Genomic DNA, 16081 nt, shown 5'->3' on the forward strand with positions numbered 1-16081 from the left:
TGCAAGATTAACTTTTTTTACGTCTTATCTGAAATTTTCACATTTCAGCCATAGTCATGGGATGTACAAAGCCACACAGTCCTCTTCAGTACAGGAACATAGGAATTTGGAGCAGAAGTAGGCAATTCAGCCCTTCAAGCTCACTCCGCCATTCAATCAGATCCAGGCTGATCGCTTCCTGGTCTCAAATTCGCCTCCCTATCTAGTCCCAGGTGTGTGGTATTAGAACACATGAAGTCAGAGCCATTCGGCCCCTTTGAGTCTGCTCCACCATTCAACTAGATCATGACTGATCATCTGCTTCAACATCATTTTCCTGCGCTATCTCTATATCCCCTGATATCTTTACTAGCCAGAAATCTACTGATCTCTGTCTTGATTACATTCAATAACTGAGCTTCCGCAGTCCTGTAGAGATAGAGAATCCCAAAGCTCCACCATCCTCTGAGGAAAGAAATGCTTCCTCATCTCAGTCCTAAATATGGTCTATGGCCTTATTGTGAGAAAGGTTTTCTGGTCTCTCTGTCTCCCTCTGCCTCTCCATCCCCTGCCCTTCTCCCCCCCACACACACACACTGGGGCAAACATCCTTCCTGCATCTAGCCTGTCAAGGGCTGTAAGAATTTTGTACAATTCAGCCATCCTGGGAATCAGTCTGGTGAACCCTTGTTACACTCCTATGGCAAGTGTAACCTTCAGGTAAGGAGGTCAAAACTGTACACAATATTCCAGATATTGTCTCATAAAGACTCTCCAATTGCAACAAGATCTATTTGCTCCTGCTCTCAAATCCTCTTGCAATCAAGGCCACCATGTCACTTACTTTACTAATTTCCTGCTGCACCTACATGTTAGCACTCGGTGACTTATGAACGAGGACATCCAGGCACCTTTGGATATCAACACTTCCCAATCTCTTACCATTTAAGAAATGTGCTGCACTTCTGTTTTTCTACTAAAATGTGTAACTTCACATTTTCCTACATTATATTCCATCTGCCATGTTTACTTATCTAAATTCCTTTGAAGCCTTTTTGCATCCTCACAATTCACATTCCCACCGAGTGATTGTGTCATCAGTATGAAAATCTGAAATAATAGGACTCTAGAATATACTACAGAGCTGTCATCTGGAAAGGTATTATTGCATTAATGTTGACCTTTTACCTACAGAAGGAGTCAGAGACTGTTGTACCATAGAATCCTCAGTGCACAAAGAGGCCATTTGGCCCATCGAGTCTGCACCAACCACATTCCCACCCAAGTCCTATCCCCATAACCCCACATATTTACATTCCCAATCCGCCCTGACACTAGGGTTAATTTAACAAGTCCAATCAACATAATCTGCACATCTTTGAACTGTGGGAGGAATCCGGAGCACCTGGAGAAAAACCCCGCAGATACGGGGAGAATGTGCAAACTTCATACAGACGGTGACCCAAAGCCAGAATTAAACTTGTGTCCCTGGCGTTGTGAGGCAGCCATGCTAACCACTAAGCTGCCATGCTCATATGAGTAACGATTCTGATTCTTGATCTTTGCAGCTGAGAGTTGGGTGAAATGACCCTAGAGAAGGAAGACCAAGTATTTTTTTTTTCAGTTTTCAACACAGCCTGTTTACCCTTCATACTGGCACATGAATGACTGCTGTTTTCACCCCATGCATCTGTGGTCACTGTATCATTATTCAATATGGTTTTTTTTAAAAAAAATACAGTTTTGAAGGCTGCAGGAGCTTCTGATCCAGAAAGTAGCAAGCATGGTGGCAGAGGTTAGCACTGCTGCCTCACAGTGCCAGGGAGCTGCCTTCAATGCCTGGCTTGGTCACTCTGCAGAGTCTGCAAGTTCTCCCCGTGTCTGCATGGGTTTCCTCCAGGTGCTCCACTTTCCTTCCACAGTCTGAAAGATGTGCTGGTTAGGTAAATTGGCTATGCTAAATTCTTCCTCAGAGTTCCCAAACAGGCGCCGGAGCGTGGTAACTAAGAGATTTTCACAGTAACTTCATTGCCTACTTGTGACACAAATAAACTTTAAACAAGGAATGCAGAGGACTATGTCTAAGAAAATCATAAGTTGTAGCTCTTATGGCTTTAGTTGAACTGAAGAAGAAGTAAGGCATTTCCAAAAGATTCTGAGGGGGAAATATGCCATGGACACCATATTGACTGATTAATGTGACATTGTAAGAAGTCTCACAACACTAGCTTAAAGTCCAACAGGATTATTTGGAAGCACAAGCCACTAGCTTTCGAAGCGCTGCTCCTTTATCAGGTGAGTGAGATTTCAGTTCACAAATAGGGCATGTGAGGACACATTCAACTTACAAAATAATGGTTGGAAAGTGAGTCTTTATAGGTAATCAAGTCTTAAAGATACAGACAATATGAGTAGAGAGAGGGCTAAGCACAGGTTAGAGATGTGCATTGTCTCCAGCCAGGACAGTTAGTGAGATTTTTCAAGCCCAGGCAAATCATGGGAGTTACAAATTGTGTGACATGAACCCAAGATCCCAGTTGAGACCATCCTCATGTGTGCAGAACTTTGCTATCAGTCTCTGCTCAGCGACTCTGCGCTGTCATGTGTCATGAAGGCCGCTTTGGAGAACGCTTACCTGAAGATCAGAGGCCGAATGCCCATGACCGCTGAAGTGTTCCCCAACAGGAAGAGAACACTCTTGCCTAGTAATTGTCGAGTGGTGTTCATTCATCCGTTGTGATAGTGTCTGCATGATCTCCCCAACGTACCATGCCTCAGGACATCCTTTCCTGCAGCATATCAGGTAGACAATGTTGGTCGAGTTGCAAGAGTATGTACCATGTACCTGGTGGGTGGTGTTCTCATATGAGATGATGGTATCTGTGTCGATGATCCAGCAAGTCTTGCAGAGGTTGCTGTGGTAGGGTTGTGTGGTGTCGTGGTCACTGTTCTCCTGAAGGCTGGGTAGTTTGCATCAGACGATGGTCTGTTTGAGGTTGTGTGGTTGTTTGAAGGCAAGAAGTGGGGGTGTGGGGATGGCCTTGGCAAGATGTTCATCTTCTTCAATGACATGTTGAAGGCTCCGGAGAAGATGTCATAGCTTCTCTGCTCCAGGAAAATACTGGTCAACGAAGGGTACTCTGTCCGCCGTGTCCGTGTTTGTCTTCTGAGGAGGTTGGTGCTGTTTTTCACTGTAGCGCATCGGAACTGTTAATTGATGAGTCGTGCGCCATATCCTGTTCTTATGAGGGCATCTTTCAGCATCTGGAGTTGTCTGTTACGATCCTCCTCATCTGAGCAGATCCTATGTATACGGAGGGCTTGTCCATAGGGAAGGGCTTCTTTAACGTGTTTAGGGTGGAAGCTGGAGAAGTGGAGCATCATGAGGTTATCCGTGGGCTTGCGGTGAGTTTGTATCTTTATATGCCCTGTTTGTGAACTGAAATCCCACTCACCTGATGAAGCTAGTGGCTTGTGCTACCAAATAAGCCTGTTGGACTTTAACCTCCTTACTGTATTTACCCTAGTCCAACGCCGGCATCTCCATATCATGGGCCCGATTTTACCATTGCATCACGCCCATTTTCGGGCACGAAAATGTGGTAAAGTCAAGTGAAAGGTCATTATCATGATCCGCACTCGTGAAGATTGTCACTTTACCAAAACCCAGGAATGGCAGCGATCTGCTTCATGCCCAAAACAGGCTCAACGGTGATTTAAATGTATTTGCATGCATTTAAATTGATTTAATGAACTGCCCGTTCAACTTTATCAGCATTTACCCCTTTACTACCATGTTTGCCAATTTGCACCGTAACGGACCTTTTAAATAAATGTCTGAATCAGGTGCTCCAGCTGCTGAAAAGCACGTTCCGAGCTTCCGACAGCTCTCTGACTCAGATCAGCGCAGGTGGGGCGGGGGGGGGAAGAGGAGGGAGGCGGGTCAGATCATTCTCTGGTTGGGGAGGGGGGGAGTGACGCTAGACTGTGGTCTGGTTGGGGGTGGGGAGGAGGAGGAGGCGTGTCAGATGCATCTTTGAGGGGGGCAGGGGGGAGGCCTGATCACTCACTGGTGAGGGTGGCAGATGGATCTCTGGTGGTGGGGGGGTCAGGTGAATCTCTAGTGGGGTTACAGGGGGTCTGTTGCCACTCTGCGACCGATCGGTGGGGAGGCAGGGGGCGAGGGTGGTGATCGGTCTGGGTAGCAGGGGTGGGGGGTTGATAAGAGGGACAGTGATGTGTATGGGTAGCGGGGCAGTGGATGAGAGGGACAGTGATATGTGTGTGTGTGTGTGTGTGTGTGGCCATCACTCCCGCTTTTTGCTCCCGAGCCGCTTTCTCCGCTTTCCACGGCTCGGGAACGATTGACATGGGCGTATTTTTTTCAAATTTTCTTTTCCAACTGCGCATGTGCTGTTCAGAGTTCTGACCATTTTGGGTGCACTAAGCCCCGCCCACAGGGCAAATGGGATTCACAATTTTTTTTCAGGCTGAGTGTGTATGGGGGTGTCTGAAAGCAGATCTAAGCCCAGATTCAGCGCTTAGAATGAAAATGGTAAAATTGGGCCCATTGTGACATTGCCAGAGATCATTCCTCAACAAGGGGAATAATGTGCAGCATGTATACATCATGGATGTCAACCCCCAAGCAGAAATATCGAACACAATCCCAGCAAACACAGTTAATGCTGAACGATTAGAGATTTACTTCATTGGAAATGAGTATATTTTGTTCCCAGGATACAGAAAGTGCTGCCCTATTGCCTTGACATTTGAGTAGCCTTATTGGAGAGGGGAGTATAGATTGAGATGATCATGTAATGCATGTCTGTGATGTACTCCTCAGAGTACGGCAAAGCATTTGTGTCAAAACATTAGCAGGCTAGGATTAAATTTTACAGATATGAAGATAGATGAATTGCCAGTTGAAATTTGCAGACCTACACAGATCAGTTGAAAGAGCTCCATGTGTTACTGAGAAATCTATCCACATTTAAAATTGAAGTTGGCAGTTCAGGATTCATTCGATTTGATTATTATTGTCACATGTATTGGGATACAGTGAAAAATATTGCTTCTTGCATGCTATACAGACAAGACATACCGTTCATAGAGTACATAGGGGAGAAGGAAAGGAGAGGGTGTAGGATGTGGTGTTACAGTCATAGCGATGGTGTGGAGAAAGATCAGCTTAATATATAGAACATTGAACATTACAGCGCAGTACAGGCCCTTCGGCCCTCAATGTTGCACCAACCTGTGAAACTAATCTGAAGCCCATCTAACCTACACTATTCCAATATCATCCATATGTTTATCCAATGGCAATTTAAATGCCCTTAATGTTGGCAAATCCATTACTGTTGTAGGCAGAGCATTCCACACCCTTACTACTCTCTGAGTAGAGAACCTACCTCTGACATCTGTCCTATATCTATGACCCCTCAATTTAAAGCTATGTCCCTTCATGCTAGCCATCCGAGGAAAAAGGTTCTCACTGTCCACCCTATCTAATCCTCTGAGCATCTTATATACCTCTATTAAGTCACCTCTTAACCTTCTTCTCTCTAACAAAAACAGCCACAAGTCCCTCAGCCTTTCCTCATAAGACCTTCCCACCATAACAGGCAACATCCTGGTAAACCTCCTCTGCACCCTTTCCGATGCTTCCACGTCCTTCCTATAATGCAGCAACCCGAACTGTACGCAATACTCCAAGTGCAGCCACACCAGAGTTTTGTACAGTTGCAACATGACCTCATGAAACTCAATCCCTCTACCAATAAAAGCTAACACACTGTATACCTTCTTAACAACCTTATCAACCTGGGTGCCAACTTTCAGGGATCTATGCACGTGGATACCAAGATCTCTCTGCTCATCCACACTACCAAGTAAGTTACCATTAGCCCAAACACTGTGTATTCCTGTTACTCCTTTCAAAGTGAATCACTTCAAACTTTTCTCCATTTGCCACCTCTCAGCCCAGCTCTGCAGCTTATCTATGTCTGTCAGTAACCTGCAACATCCTTCTTCCACTGTCCACAACTCCACCGACTTTAGTGTCATCCGCAAATTTACTAACTCATCCTCTACGCCCTCATCCAGGTCATTTATAAAAATGACAAACAGCAGTGGCCCCAAAACAGATCCTTGCGGTACACCACTAGTAACCGAACTCCAGGATGAACATTTCCCATTAACCACCAACTCTGTCTTCTTACAGCTAGCCAATTTCTGATCCAAACCGCTAAATCACCCTCAATCCCATGCTTCCATATTTTCTGCAATAGCTTACCATGGGGAACCTTATCAAACACTTTACTAAAATCCATATACACCACATCAACTGCTTTACCCTCATCCACCTCTTTGGTCACCTTTTCAAAAAACTCAATAAGGTTTGTGAGGCACGACCTACCCTTCACAAAACCGTGTTGACTATCCCTAATCAAATTATTCCTTTCTAGATGATTATAAATCCTATCTCTTATAATCCTTTCCAAAACTTTGCCCACAACAGAAGTATCAGGGTTATCTCTACTCCCCTTCTTGAACAAAGGGACAACATTTGCTATCCTTCAGTCTTCTGGCCTGGAGGCAATGATAATCTAAAGTTCAAAGCAGAGACTCTGCAATCTCCTCCCTGGCTTCCCAGAGAATCCTAGGATAAATCCCATCCGGCCCAGAAGACTTAACTATTTTCACACTTTCCAGAATTGCTAACACCTCCTCCTTATGAACCTATGGTAGGTAGTACAGAACAAGTACTAATGGAAATGTACTCCCCTCTCTGGTACTAATACTTAAATAGTAACATCTCCCTGAATCAATGTTGGAGGGGCAAGTTTGTCTATTTTGATTATTTTCTTTTATCCTAATCTAACCACCATGAGCATTTCTAGAAAATCTCCATAATGCCACAATCAGAAATACTTGCTTGAGGTGCTTGATCATTCCTTTAATGAACTGCAGGCTTCTCTTTAAATTGGTAACATTAGCCGTTGTCTGCAGTGTCTGGGCCTCTGGAGTTCCACTCAGGGATTCTGTGCAGAAGAGGTTTGATAGGTGGCAAGCTGTGAATAATTAATATGTCTGCTCATTTTACTATGATTGCAATGTGCTAATTATACCTTTTCACTAAACTATAGTAATAATTGTTCTAAGCTTACAAGAGGATAAGCGGACCTGAAACCAAAGTCAGTGCTACGGCTAGAATCTACAGGAAGATTTTTTTTAACCAGGCACGAAGATGTTCTTTAAAACCAATTTAAATAAACAGCTTTTACTACAACACAAGCACTTGCACGTTTGTTGGCAACAGCTAAGGTTTCTCAAGAATTCTTTAACTTTTTAATTCACACATTTGCAATGATGGAGTTCTGCTGGGTTTGTTTTTGTCTTGACTTGAGCATTGAGCTGTATAGTTGAATCTCCTATTCATGCCTTCATTACTGGCAGCTCAGTCACAGTAAGCATACAATCTTTTTTTGACCACATTGCAATAATTAAAGTGGATTATAGAGATATTTGTTCTCTAGGGAATATTTGAAGAACCACCTTAGAATTAAAAGTAAAAACCTGAGGCATTGCATCTTTTAGCTGCTTTGGCCAACATGTTGAAGCATAAAAGGAATCAAGGCTGTCTGGGTCTCAGCCTGATCGTTCCATAAACTATCTAGCTCTTTGTGGTTCATATCCTATTTGTATAACACATAAATGTGGTGTTAAATATTCTTCCTAGGGCCCTGGATTAATCCCACAAATCATTCTGGACTTAGATGTTCATTATTAGTATCTGGCAGGTTGCTTTCTGCAGTTGACCCTTCTATAATTCCAGTTGTACAGGATTCTTTGTAAGCCATCATAAATCATTGTCTCTGTTTCCATTTATCCTTTGTAACTTCAGGGAGCTAATTGACACAGTGTAGCTTTTGCTAAGTATATCCATTAATCTTTGGGGCAGAGGGAGGAAAACTTCTAATCTTTCATGTTGCTTTGAGACACTAATTTTATACTCGTTGCCAGTTCATCCCAACTCAGATTATATAATTAGGAATGTTTTAGAATGAGTTTGTCGTTGCTCTGTAAATCAGCACACAGGCTAGGATTTTCCACCTGAAGTCACCGGATCTCTGGCTAGTCCATCAAATTTTCCACCCTGCCTGCAATGATTCTGGCCTCAGATGAGACCGTAAAATCCCTGTCGGCACAAATCTGGTCCTCCTGATCATTTGGGGCTTGCAATTGAATGAAGTCCAGTAAGCAGCCGCTGGAGCTGCAGCCAAGTATAGGGAAAACGTATGCTGGACCACTGATTTTTTATTCAACTTGAATAAACTAATACAGATATTAGGCAGTGAAGCATATTAAAATTTGAGCATATCCAGCTTCAGGTCACTGTCTGTGTGGAGTTTGCATGTTCTCCCCAAGTCTGCATATTCTCTGGATACTCTGATTTCCTTCCACAGTCCAAAGGTGCGCAAGTTAGATGGATTGGCCATTTAAATTACCCTTTGATATCCAAAGATGTATGGGTTAGATGGATTGGCCAGGCTAAATTGCCCCTTGGTGTCCAAAGATGTGTAGGTTAGGTAGATTGGCCATGCTAAATGACCCCTTAGTGTCCAAAGATGTATGGGTTAGGTGGATTGGCCAGGTTAATTTGCCCCTTAGTGCCCAAAGATGTGTAAGTTAGTTTGATTGGCCAGGCTAAATTGCCCCTTGGTGTCCAAAGATGTGTAGGTTAGGTAGATTGGCCATGCTAAATGACCCCTTAGTATCAGGGAGATTAGCAATACATGGGGTTACAGGGATAGGGCCTGGGTGGAACTGTGGTTGGTGCAGACTCGATGGGCCAAATGGCCTCCTTCTGCACTGTAGAGATTCTATGATTCTATGGAAATTGTACCAGTTGAAGGAATGAGGAAAGATTGCAGAAACTAAGTCTGTATTCTCTAGAGTTTAGAAGAACGTGAAGCAATCCCACTGAAACACACCATTTTTACAGGGCTCGACAAGGTAGATGGAGGAAGGAATTTTTCCCTGGCTGGGGGCCCTGGAACCAGGGAATAGGTCATTTCAGTCCAAGATGAGGAGGGATTGTTTTCATTTAGAGGGGGGTAAATCTTTGGCATTCTCTACTACACAGTGCTATGGAGACAGTCATTTGAAGATGTTCAAGACAGAGATAAATAAATTTCTGGATAGTAAAGACATCAAGGAATATGGGGATAGTGTGGGTAAATAGCATTGATGTTGAAGGTTAGCCATAGTCTAATTGAATGGTGGAGCAGGTTTGATGGATCAAATGGCCATTCCTATTTCCTATGTTCCATGAACAGAATCATGAGAATAAAAGTGAGATGTGCTATTTTTACCCTCAAATTGCTAAAGTTATTGGCCTAGCTATTAGGTGGCACTGTGTCTGAATTTTGGTTGCTAAAATCTGTAATGTGATGGGCAGGAAACACATGTTCTCTTTAGCTGTAAGAGTGCATTGCACTATATGGGTGTAAGTGGAGGAAAAAAAGATGTCCGGGCTCCAAACTGAAACAGGCCTTGGCTTTACATATTCAAATTACCGGCCAAAAGTCTGTCCTCATCGTATCTGACACTGTGAAATTTGGAACTAAGTTTTTTTTCCAAGTACCCTACACACTCGTGTAAAAGTCAATCTTATGTAAATGTTGACTCCTTTAACTCTGGCCTAAAGAAACCCATATCTTTTCCTGCACCATGTGTCAAAGTCTACCTTAGTGTGCCAGGGATCAGATGACATTGTGATTATTAATTACTCACTGGTTATTGCCATGTTTCATTAATTTAATGGCATTCAGCTTTTCTCTCCAATTCCAGTGGCAATAATCTCCCAGTCAGTTACCAAATCTAATGTGTACCACAAAATCTAAATCCAAGTACACGGGCTCAGTTTAAACTAGAGAAGAAAACAGTGAAATAGGTTAGCAAACATCAGCAAAATGGTAACATCATCACCCATGGAGACACCTGATTCTATGCCCTTGGATGGTATTCCAGAGTTTAGGATCCATGCCAGGCAGTGCATTAGATTCATGAAAATGCATGGCTTAGCACCTAAAATGTTCACAGTGCAGTAAACTGATCTGGACAATTAAATCATCAAATTCCACTGTTTCGTCATCTGTCTTTGAGAAATGAATGTACATCTGCATTAGAAATGTGGATGCAGTATGAACTTTGACATGTAAGCAAACAAGATCCATGACCAAGATTGGTGGGAAACAAACGTCCTTGTAAAGAAGCCTGACCATGAGAAGTCACGGTTCACAGTTCCCCTTGGATGGAGGCGAGCACACATTAAAACTGATGGTCCAACTCAAGTGAAAGATTCTCCCCAGAGAGGAATAATAACTGGAACGCGCTGCCTGGGGAGGTGGTGGGAGCAGGTACAATAATGACATTTAAGGGGCAACTGAACAAATACATGAACAGGATGAGAATAGAAGGATACGGACTCCGTAAGTGCACATGGTTTTAGTTTAGGCAGGCATCATGATCGGTGCAGGCTTGGAGGGCTGAAGGGCCTGTTCCTGTGCTGTGCTTTGCTGTTTGTTCTCCATGTTCAGAAGAAAGGCTGAATGAATGGATCAAAGCAGTTGCAATAATAAATCAAAGTAGTGCAGAACTTGAGACCTGGAGAAGACTTTGCTCATCTGAGACATGTTCACATCCCACCTCGATCGAGATGTAGTCAGTGATGCGAGACAGGTCAACCGTGGCTAATATTCCCTTTGGTCTTACAATTATTGTTCAGTCTTTCCATAAATAAACCTCTCAACAACAGTATCCAAAAGACGTGGAACAATTGGGTGTCAGAAGGTGAAAATATATTCGCTAAGAGCAGAAATTTCAAATATGCTGAGTACCTTTACATTATAATGCATGCCAGGCACGTATCATCACAATAGATGTGTAAAATGAAATAGATCCCAAAATGGTCAAAAAATAATTTCTGAGATGCGGAATATTGAATTTGTTGGACACTGGAGAGGATGATTACTTGTGGGATGATGATGAGGTGAAACCAGACAATTGCTAAATTGCAGGCAATTGAGACAAAACATTCAGTGATTCAGGAGGTGATTCAGAGTGATTTTGAAGCATTTCAATGTAGCACTGGATGAAATGTACGTAGTTTGTGTTGTTATGAAATAAGTAAATGTTAAATTTTTTAAGCGTTGTTGGTTTTTACTTTATTCCATTGTTGATTTGATTTTTTTGATTTATTCTCACATGTATTAGTATACTGTGAAAATTATTATTGTGCAATACTTTTGCAATGTGACGGTGTCTTTCAGATTTAATTTGAGCCCTAGTCAAGCATCAGAGTCAGCCCCTCAGAAACATTGCCCAGGAAAGAGTCAACCTCATGACCTTTGGCCTGAAGAAATTGGTCTCGAAATTTGACTTTCACACGAGTATGTACAATATTTTTCAAAGTTCAGCTATTGCTTCCATCACCCTCAGGAAAATCACCTAGCGATGATATATCCACTTTCTAACATCCTGGTTGTTTACTCAGCTATTAAGACTCAACCATTAACCTTGAAATCTTGACAAAATTATCACAACATGGGTACCAAACCTAATTAGGAACATTTGGTAACTATGTGGGAGTCTTTTGTCCTTCATAACTTTACTGCAAAACTATGTCCTCCATAAGCTACAGGAAAAAGAATCTTTATTAATACTTTAATGCAACTGATATGCCACACAGGATACACGTAAGTGCTCACCGCAGGATTACTCCAAAGAAAAGCCCCTCCCAGGTTCCAGTGGGTTCACATTCCCCCACATTGCTCAGCTGTAATCTTGAGTGACCATCAAAGGACAATTGCATCAGTTTTTGGGGAATTTCCAATCTGGCTACCAGCAATAAGATGTACTCCAGCCAATTCTCAGCCCAGGGATAATCTTTTAGAGTCTTTAGAATAGCTAACCACAGAATGTATCCAGAGAGTGACCAGAGAGTGTCCTTCCCCCTGTATTCTGCCCGGTAGCTCACAGAGAACTTGCAGAGTCACCTTCTCACTGCTGACCACACCAGCTGCAGCCTTTTGCCTTCCTGAGCCTCTGGAGTCACCCACTGGGTGGTGGGGTGCTGGATGTTCATTGCGAGGTCTCTGAAGATTTGGCAGGTATACCGGGGAGTTGCATGCTCTTAATTGGAATATGGTGCTGTCCATCCAGGCCATGTTCACTGTGATCACCCCCTCTCTTCAAAGCATTAAGCTTCCAGCACGGACAGATTGACTGTCCTGAAGAGGCAAACTGAATGCATTGCAGGCACCATTTTCTTCTATTCATTCATGGAACATGGGTGTCATTGGTTGGCCAGCACTTATAGCCCATTCCTAGTTGCCTGGAGTCAGTTGAGAGTCAACCACATTGCTGTGGCTCTGGAGTTGCATGTAGGCCAAACCAGGTAAGGACAGCAGATTTCCTTCCCTAAAGGATATTAGGGAATCAGATGGGTTTTTCCAACAATCGACAAAGGTTTTATGGTCATCAGTAGATTCTTAATCCCAGATTTTTTATTGAGTTCAAATTTCACCATCTGCCATGGCAGGATTTGAACCCAGCTCCCCAAGAGTTGAGTTTCTGGATTAATAGTCTAGTGATAATACCACTAGGCCATCGTCTTACCTTATGGCTTTATGATATGAGTCTGATGGTTGAGGGAAGAAATAAAAGGTTGAGGGAGGGCAGGAGGAATTGTATTCTTGTGTGAGGTGACGAGACAACATTTGGAAGCAGGGACTACAGGATTTTAGCATTGCAACTGGGATGAGATTTTACTAAACTCCTCCTGTGGTTTAGCTCTAGATCTCTTCCCAAGGCAGTTGGGTGATATTTACCCCACAAGCATCTCACAAAGTGATGTCAACATCAACCTGGAGAGACTGAGTTGTCTTCTGCGCCAAGTCTCACTTAGTTGCAGGAGACTAACTCATTGCCTGTGTATCCTTGTGGTTGCATAAATTTGTATCTGAACCTGATGAAGGTTTTTGGCTTCCTCCTGACCTTTGGGGGTCTGGTGCCCTTCATGAGCTTTCCTGTGTCCACATTGTCTCCTAACCCTTCTCCCCACCGCATCTGGAGGGTTGTGTCTCCAACTGAGACCACAATCTTCACCTGCCTCAATACTTTGTAGCCTTCACCCCTTGGCTAGGGACTGAAAAACATACAATCAAGAGAGCCCTCTCAATCGCAGCCTTCTTCCTGAGTAAAAGCCCAACTGGTTACTCTGCCCATTCAAACGAGCTGACTCTGCAGTCATTAGTGTATTGGATCACACCTAGAATATTGTGTACAGTATTTATCTCATAATGCAGTTATATCCTTCCTTAAATAAGCAGTTCAGAGAAGGTTTACTGGACTAATTCCAGCAATGGGGCTGGACTATCTTGAGGAAAGGTTGGAGAGGTCACGTTTGTATCCACTAGGTTTAGATGAGTAAGAGGCAACTTAATCGAGACATTTCAGATCTTATATAGAAACTTATAAGATAGAAGCAGGGGTTGGCCCAGGCTGGCACTGTCCAAGGAACTTGGACCCTCTCCCTCCCAACCCATACACCCCCAATATCCTGGGGGACCTCAATGGACTCCAGTTCTACAAGTGAGGCCATCATGACATCTGTGATTCCCTGCTGGTGAGAACCTTCACCGTCGAGGTCGGAAATACAAGTGAACCCGGAGAATACTGTCCGGAGCTCGCCAAAAGGATTTAAATTAGGAAATGAATATTTAAATCAGCCTCGTGCCATTCCCTAGTACAAGGCTGATTACGCAAAACAAAGTGGCCCAGATTTCCGAACTCCCAGCCATAGTCGGGAATTGGATTTTTTGACTCCCTCTTATATTTCCCGTCCCACTGCGCTACATGACCAACATAGCGGGGTGGGGAAATCGCTCCCGTAGCATCTGTAAAGAGGATAGAGCAAATGTTTTGAGTCTAGATGATCCTTTGTCAGAACTGACTCCAGACTCGAAACATTGGCTTTATTCTCTCTCTACAGAAGCTTTTATTTATTTTTTATTATTAGTATCACAAGTAGGCTTACATTAACACTGCAATGAAGTTACTGTGACAATCCCCTAGTCCCTACACTCCGGCACCTGTTTGGGTACACTGAAGGAGAATTTAGCATGGCCAATCCACCTAACCTAAGCAAGTGCTGTCAGACCTGCTGAGATTTTCCAGTATTTTCTGTTCTTGTTTCAGATTCCAATATCCGCAGTCATTTGCTTTTATTTCACTTTAAATCTGTGCCCTGGGGGGGAATGACTGCATTCTTTTTTGTTCCAAAACATAAATATATTCGAATCACAGGAGGTCCCACTGTTACTATGCTTAATTTTTAGTTGGATTTAAATTGTAAATAAACATTAAAGCTGGGGGTGTGGGCTGCAAAACAACAGTCAACAACTAATTTTTCGAGTGGGCAAGTAGATCGTTGCTAATTGCATAATTGAAATGATTCTTGTCTCTCGATGTTTTGGCTAAGGTCAAGCCCAAGACAAGCAAAGCCTCATCTCGTCAGTTTGGAACTTGTTTGTCTTTCCTGTAGGGGATTGTAGAATCCCTACAGTGCAGAAAGAGACCATTCAGCTCACTGAGCCTGTACCATCGACAATCTCATCCAGGTCCTATCGCCATAGTCCCATGTATTTTCCCTGCTAATCCCCCCTACCCTACACATCTTTGGGGAGAACGTCCAAACTTCACACAGTCACCCAAGCCCAGAATCGAACGTGGATCCCTGACACTGTCGGGCAGCAGGGCCAGCCACCATGAATTTGATTCAATTGGATTTGGAGTTTGGCATATCCACTATTAATGTCACCAACTTTTACAGATACACCATGGAAAGCATTCTTTCTGATTGTATCACAGCTTGGTATGGCTCCTGCTCTGCCCAAGATGGCAAGAAACTATGAAGGGTCGTGAATGTAAACCAATCCATCATGTAAACCAGCCTCCCATCCATTGACTCTGTCTACACTTTCCACTGCCTCTGCAAAACAGCCAGCTTAATTAAGGACCCCATGCACCCCAGACATCCTTCCTTCCACCTTCTTCCATTGGGAAAAAGACACAAAAGTCTGAGGTCACATACCAACTGACTCAAGAACAGCTTCTTCCCTGCTGCCATCAGGCATTTGAATGGACCTACCTCATATTAAGTTGATCTTTCTCTACACCCTAGCTATGACTGTAACACTACATTCTGCACTCTCTCCTTCTCTATGAACAGTATGCTTTGTCTGTATAGTGTGCAAGAAACAATATTTTTCACTGTGTAGTAATACCTGTGACAATAATAAATCAAAATCAAATCAAAGAATTTGCTTTTTGGAGTAAATGGAAATGGATTTGGGTTTGCCTGGTCCACTCTGAGCATTGGCTTCGTAACTTTAAGGATGGAGTAAAAAAATTTTAAAAAAGAAATGACACAAGATTTACATTTCAGCGTCCAGACACCAGGACATGCCAAAGCCATTAACAGCAAATGGAACAATTTGTTTTAAGTGTAACCACTCCTAAAGATCCAAATGAACAAAATAGAGAGCTTGTGTGGCAAAGTTTGGGGAAGTCGGTGCAACTACTCATTTGCTGTTTAACCTCCCTCGCAGTCACACTGGGATGTCCCGTGAGTGTTGCGACTCGCTGTTACCAAAAGGGGCAGTGCCATTCCACCGGATTGATCCCAAATCCCGGAGGGAGCAGGAAAAGAGATGCAATTTCGTGGCTGCTAATTTCGCCACAGTCAAAGCAGGGAGGGGGGAGGCTGCTTGAAGCGGTTTATTTGGGTGAACCCCGCGTGGAATTTTCCCCTTCCAGATGTTGCACGTTCCTCTGGAGACTGACGGTGATCCAGTGGCCAAGAACAAGGCGGCTGCTAATTCCTCTCGCACCTCAACAACCCGAGCATCCAGATGTGTCCAGATATTCATTTGCTGCAACCCAGAAGGTAAATAATCTGAGGCATTTCTGTCTGAATCACTTGGATTTGCTGTTGTTTTAAGTGGAAATGTATCAGGCTTCCCAGTGTGTG

General features: G+C 43.4%; 1 protein-coding gene across 1 annotated transcript in view; it reads left to right on the top strand.

Annotated features, from left to right (window-relative positions):
* Window positions 1-15867: 15867 nt before the first annotated feature.
* Window positions 15868-16081, top strand: part of LOC145349312 (NACHT and WD repeat domain-containing protein 2) — a 38738-nt gene continuing 38524 nt past the window's right edge. The window contains exon 1 of the mRNA XM_080197812.1: window positions 15868-15997. Coding sequence (XP_080053938.1) covers window positions 15868-15997 — 130 coding nt within the window. The remainder of the gene's footprint in view (window positions 15998-16081) is intronic.

Source organism: Carcharhinus amblyrhynchos, chromosome 10 (genome assembly GCF_965287045.1).
Source record: "Carcharhinus amblyrhynchos chromosome 10, sCarAmb.v2.hapA, whole genome shotgun sequence".
NCBI lineage: Eukaryota > Metazoa > Chordata > Chondrichthyes > Carcharhiniformes > Carcharhinidae > Carcharhinus > Carcharhinus amblyrhynchos.